Source organism: Lottia gigantea (genome assembly GCF_000327385.1).
Source record: "Lottia gigantea unplaced genomic scaffold LOTGIsca_44, whole genome shotgun sequence".
Taxonomy (NCBI): Eukaryota; Metazoa; Mollusca; class Gastropoda; family Lottiidae; genus Lottia; species Lottia gigantea.
Window position 1 is genome coordinate 127,032 of NW_008709540.1, and position 6,000 is coordinate 133,031.

General features: G+C 29.6%; 1 protein-coding gene across 1 annotated transcript; it reads right to left on the reverse strand.

Annotated features, from left to right (window-relative positions):
• Positions 1 to 1,124: 1,124 nt before the first annotated feature.
• LOTGIDRAFT_191997 (hypothetical protein) lies at positions 1,125 to 6,000 on the reverse strand (the record flags this gene model as incomplete). The annotated part of the gene is made up of 2 exons (XM_009060683.1): positions 1,125 to 1,434; positions 5,640 to 6,000. Coding segments are annotated over 2 exons (671 nt in total), but the record flags the coding sequence as incomplete, so codon positions are not given.

Below are 6,000 nucleotides of genomic sequence, written 5' to 3' on the forward strand. Positions count from 1 at the left end.
GGGAAGATTTACAGACCGTGATACCAGACACTAAATCTTTGGGTAGTTTACGAAGCGTGACACCACGCAATAAGCCTGTGGGTAGCTTACGAAGCACGACACCACGCGATAAGCCTTTTGGTATTTTTCAGTGCGTGATACCAAGTAATAAACCCCTGGTAATACGCAGTAAACCGATAACACTTGATAACCATGGAAAAGTTTTTCAGCCCGTGGTACCAAGTTATGAATCTCTGTTTGGTCCTTCGTCCATGATACCGAGGGAAGAATTCTGCAAGAAAACTCTTTATCTTGAGTATAGTACATGTATGATTGGTGATAATGGTGTTGAAGCAGAGTTTAACGGAAAAACATTTACGTTTTCCCTTGTTTACCTTAACATGGTTTTGGCTGTAGACTTCCAAATTTTAGAACCTGTATACCTACTTTTGGGATCGTGTGACGTTAGTTTCGACATTTCATTGGTCAATCAGATGGACCGAGATTATTCTGTAAAACAAACTGGAAAATGTCAATTGACAACGAAGTGTTTCTCCTATTATATCTTGCTAATAACAGAGTTAGATGTTTTTGACAGTGATAATGGATTTATTGTAAAAAAGTCGGAAAATGGTTACGGCGAAGTAACACAAACATTTCAACTTGATATAGAAATTAAGGCCATAAATAAAGCAGACATGTTTTAAATATCAACGAAACATCATAAACTACATGTATTTACTATTCACTGAATTTTAGATACAACAATTTGCTAATTGAATTTTGACAATTTGATAATAATGTTCATATAAAAGCAATTGTTAGTTAAATTTGGAAAACTCTGAATAATGATGTTTATATAGAAACAATTGTTAGTTGTATTTATAAAACAAACAATTATTAACTGTATTTGTAAAACTCTGAATAATAATGTTTATATAGAAACAATTGTCAGTTGAATTTGTAAAACTCTGAATAATAATGTTTATATAGAAACAATTGTTAGTTGAATTTGTGAAACTCTGAATAATAATGTTTATATAGAAACAATTGTTGGTTGTATTTGTAAAACTCTGAATAATAATGTTTATAAAGAAACAATTATTAACTGTATTTGTAAAACTCTAAATAATAATGTTTATATAGAAACTATTGTTAGTTGTATTTGTAAAACTCTGAATAATAATGTTTATAAAGAAACAATTATTAACTGTATTTGTAAAACTCTGAATAATAATGTTTATATAGAAACTATTGGTAGTTGGATTTGTAAAACTCTGAATAATAATGTTTATAAAGAAACAATTATTAACTGTATTTGTAAAACTCTGAATAATAATGTTTATATAGAAACAATTGTTAGTTGTATTTATAAAACTCTGAATAATAATGTTTATATAGAAACAATTGTTAGTTGTATTTGTAAAACTCTGAATAATAATGTTTATATAGAAACAATTGTTAATTGTATTTGTAAAACTCTGAATAATAATGTTTATATAGAAACAATTGTTAATTGAATTTGTAAAACTCTCAACAAAAGATAGGCATGTTTTACAAATAAGTAGGTCACCTATTTATAGTCTATTGTCGACTGCTTAAAAGTTGACGGAGCGGCCACATTTAAAGTTCAGTTATTGCAAGACGAGTTCGAAATAAGTCCAAAAATCATGATCTTGTTGATATTTGGAGAGTGCACATTCGAGGGAATTTGGAAAATACCGTAATCATTCAGTGAAGTGTAGATTTCTGCTCTGGTGACGTTCGACGGAAAGACATCGACGCTGTGTAGTGATGACGTCAATCAAACTCAATGATAAAGGAAGTCCATTAAGGGACGGAGCTTATATTTACATTGTGTTTACACAGATATAAACCGAATTCACGTGACCGCTGTTATCCAATCAAATTGCGTGATACCGTGTAAACGGAATCGTGATTTAATTATTTCACATTAAACTCATTACCATAATATCTCTAATGATTTCTACTTCAAATTTAAAATTAACAAACCCCCTAACCTTATACTACAGTATATACGGTAGAAACATTTTATGAAACAAACCACCTAAACTTATACAGTATATACGGTAGAAACATTATGACAATATAAATATTAAATAAAGGAACACAATTTTATGGTATACTACTCCTTAGTTTTATTACAGACGACGTTTCAACAATCTACATTGTTATCTTCAGGTGAAATATCATTATGTTCTTATTGCATATAATTAAGAGTTTTAACCAATCATAAATGACCATGTATGTACAGTCTGGATAAACAAAAAAAGACTGTTTGACCTTTCTTAATCATTCACTCATTGGAATTCTGCTGAATTTAGCTAATTATGAATTAATTATGGACATGTGAGACAGACTGGTATTTTTCCAAGTCATTAGAACACCTCTACTTTCTCATAGATGGAAATAAGGGAACCCATCTTTAAGTATACGCCCGGCTTAAGTTAAATGAAAATTGGCTGAAAACTAAAGGTTGCTATTTCATTTTCACTATTTAAAATCAAGGATTAATTAAAGAGAACAAAATTTACCATAAACCTAACGTTTTGATTTTACTGCAGAACTATTGATTTTTTGAAAGATGAAAATAGAACTTATTCAAAGAATATTCTATAGAAGTTTATTGATGCATCCTGGGATAGAATTCCTGAGTAGAAGAATATTATTTCAAAGAGCGTATCTGTAAGATTCATCGAAAAGGGCCGTCTTTCTTCTTTTACAACAAAATATGGATTACGGAGTTTTTGGTCATGTTTTCTGCGTTTTGAATTATCTATGGAGATTATTGGTATGTTTTTATCTTATTTTATTATATATACCAACTGAGACTGTGAAACCTTGGATAGGTTGGGAAGAGGAAAGGCCGTTTTGTTTTAAGGAAGATAAAGTGAGCTCTGAAGGTACGATTCTCAGGTGTTCCTTATATGAAAATGTTGAAAGTAGACTAAAAGGTACAAATCCTGCATTTCATGCAATTTTAAAGAGTTTTTTTTCCATATCATTAAAACATTCTCCTTTGGCTATTTCGGGATTGGCCTTTCTGGTAGCTGCTACTGTGTCAACCCTTTCTAGCGGTTAACCCTCTGTCAATTGGTAACTGTCCGGTAATAATACATTCTGTTGTCAATAAACTGTCTCGCACACTGATGAATGCTTGATGTGGAAAGCGAAGTAGAATTAACGAGAGATTCCCACTGTCGCTAATAAAAAAATGTTGCTATGCTATCTTCAGCCTGCATCATTACTGAAGTTAGACAAGTATTAAATATATTCAGATATTCATATTCGTAACGGCTAAATTCTATAAGCTTTACAAGATTCAACTTTGTTCACAAACTTATCTTATCGTGTTACGATTTTATTGTTGTATTATATTCTATGTGATTTTGTTCTAATTTGTATGTTTTTGTTGTCTTGATAGGATGTTTTATACGAATTGCTAACGATACAGACCTGCTCAATATTTAAGGTAGGTAAATATCTTGAAATGATCAAATGTATTATCCCCAATGCTATCCTGTAAATTCAAAATTTCACACTTGAATCAAAGATTATATTATTGAAATCAAACTCCACAATGATTACTGATGTACGCCACAATAGCGAAGCAGGACGTGCTCATGCGTTCCTAACACCTGATAGCACTCTAAGATTTGGTTTTCATATAGCGAACTGTAAACTGTGAATTATAATGTTTATATTGAGAATCTTTATATAGAAACGACAATATTTCATTGTTGCCTTTATTGTGTAAGGTTTGTCAACACGGCATCACGTTTAAGGAACCATATAGTTTATTTGGATTTTATTGTTTGTCAACACGGTATCACGTTTAAGGAACCATATTGTTTATTTGGATTTTATTGTTTGTCAACACGGCATCACGTTTAAGGAACCATATTGTTTATTTGGTATTTATTGTTTGTCAACACGGCATCACGTTTAAGGAACCATATTGTTTATTTGGTATTCATTGTTTGTCAACACGGCATCACGTTTAATGAACTATATTGTTTATTTGGTATTTATTGTTTGTCAACACGGCATCACGTTTAAGGAACTATATTGTTTATTTGGTATTTATTGTTTGTCAACACGGCATCACGTGTAAGGAACCATATTGTTTTTTTGGTATTTATTTTTTGTCAACACAGCATCACGTTTATTTGGTATTTATGTTTGTCAACACGGCATCATGTTTAAGGAACAATATTGTTTATTTGGTATTTATTGTTTGTCAACACGGCATCACGTGTAAGGAACCATATTTTATATTTGGTATTTATTGTTTGGCAACACGACATCACGTTTAAGGAACAATATTGTTTATTTGGTATTTATTGTTTGTCAACATGGCATCACGTTTAGGGAACTATATTGTTTATTTGGTATTTATTGTTTGTCAACACGGCATCACGTTTAAGGAACCATATTTTATATTTAGTATTTATTGTTTGTCAACACGGCATCGCGTTTAAGGAACCATATTGTAAATTTGGCATTTAATGTTTGTCAACACGGCATCATGTTTAAGGAACCATATTGTTTATTTGATATTTATTGTTTGTCACCGCAGTATCGTTTATTTTGTATATTTATTATATCACATATTATCGTTTTATTTCAATAAATATTCATTAATTACACTTTTCATTTTCATTTTAGAGACAAACCGAATTGACAAACCAAAGTAAAACATCGGTTGGAAATTGCAGTCGTCTGGATGGTTTACAGACCGTAGAGCCAGATGGCAACTCGATAAAGAAAACCATTTATGTTGAGTATGATGATGAGTCTGTTAAATCAAAGCTGGATGGGGTATCATTTAGATTTCGTCTTACTGAAGTCAAAGGAAAAGTTGGTGTGAGCATCAAAATTTCAAAAGCAAGTAGCCCATTTGTGAAATCATGCTACATTGGTTATGACATTACGCTGGTAAATCAGAAAGACGACAAATTTTCAGTCAACATATGTGGAAACCGTAAAATAAAACAGAAATCATGGTCAACCTCGATTCCTTTAATAAAGGAGTGTGATGCTTTGGATAAACATAATTGTTTTCTTGTAAAGTATAAGAAATACGACACATTTCAACTAGATGTAGAGATTGAAGTAGAAGATGAAGAAATGAAAGACTTTGAAGTTGAATAGTATCCGCTGAAAATTTTATTTTTCAGGTAAAATAAAGATTACCAATCTTTTCACTTATAATGTTTATATACAAACTAAGAATTTTCAATTGTATTTGTAAAACTTTGAATAATAATGTTTATATAGAAACAATTGTTAGTTGTATTTGTAAAACTCTGAATAATAATGTTTATATAGAAACAATTGTTAGTTGCATTTGTAAAACTTTGAATAATAATGTATATATAGAAAAAATTGTTAGTTGTATTTGTAAAACTCTGAATAATAATGTTTATATAGAAACAATTGTTAGTTGAATTTGTAAAACTCTGAATAATAATGTTTATAAAGAAACAATTGTTAGTTGAATTTGTAAAACTCTGAATAATAATGTTTATATAGAAACAATTGTTAATTCTTTTGTAAAACTCTGAATAATAATGTTTATAAAGAAACAATTGTTAGTTGAATTTGTAAAACTCTGAATAATGATGTTTATAGAGAATCAATTGTTAGTTGAATTTGTAAAACTCTGAATAATAATGTTTATATAGAAACAATTGTTAGTTGTATTTGTAAAACTCTGAATAATAATGTTTATATAGAAACAATTGGTAGTTGAATTTGTAAAACTCTGAATAATAATGTTTATAAAGAAACAATTGTTAGTTGAATTTGTAAAACTCTGAATAATGATGTTTATATAGAAACAATTGTTAGTTGTATTTGTAAAACTCTGAATAATAATGTTTATATAGAAACAATTGTTAGTTGAATTTGTAAAACTCTGAATAATAATGTTTATAAAGAAACAATTGTTAGTTGAATTTGTAAAACTCTGAATAATGATGTTTATATAGAAACAAT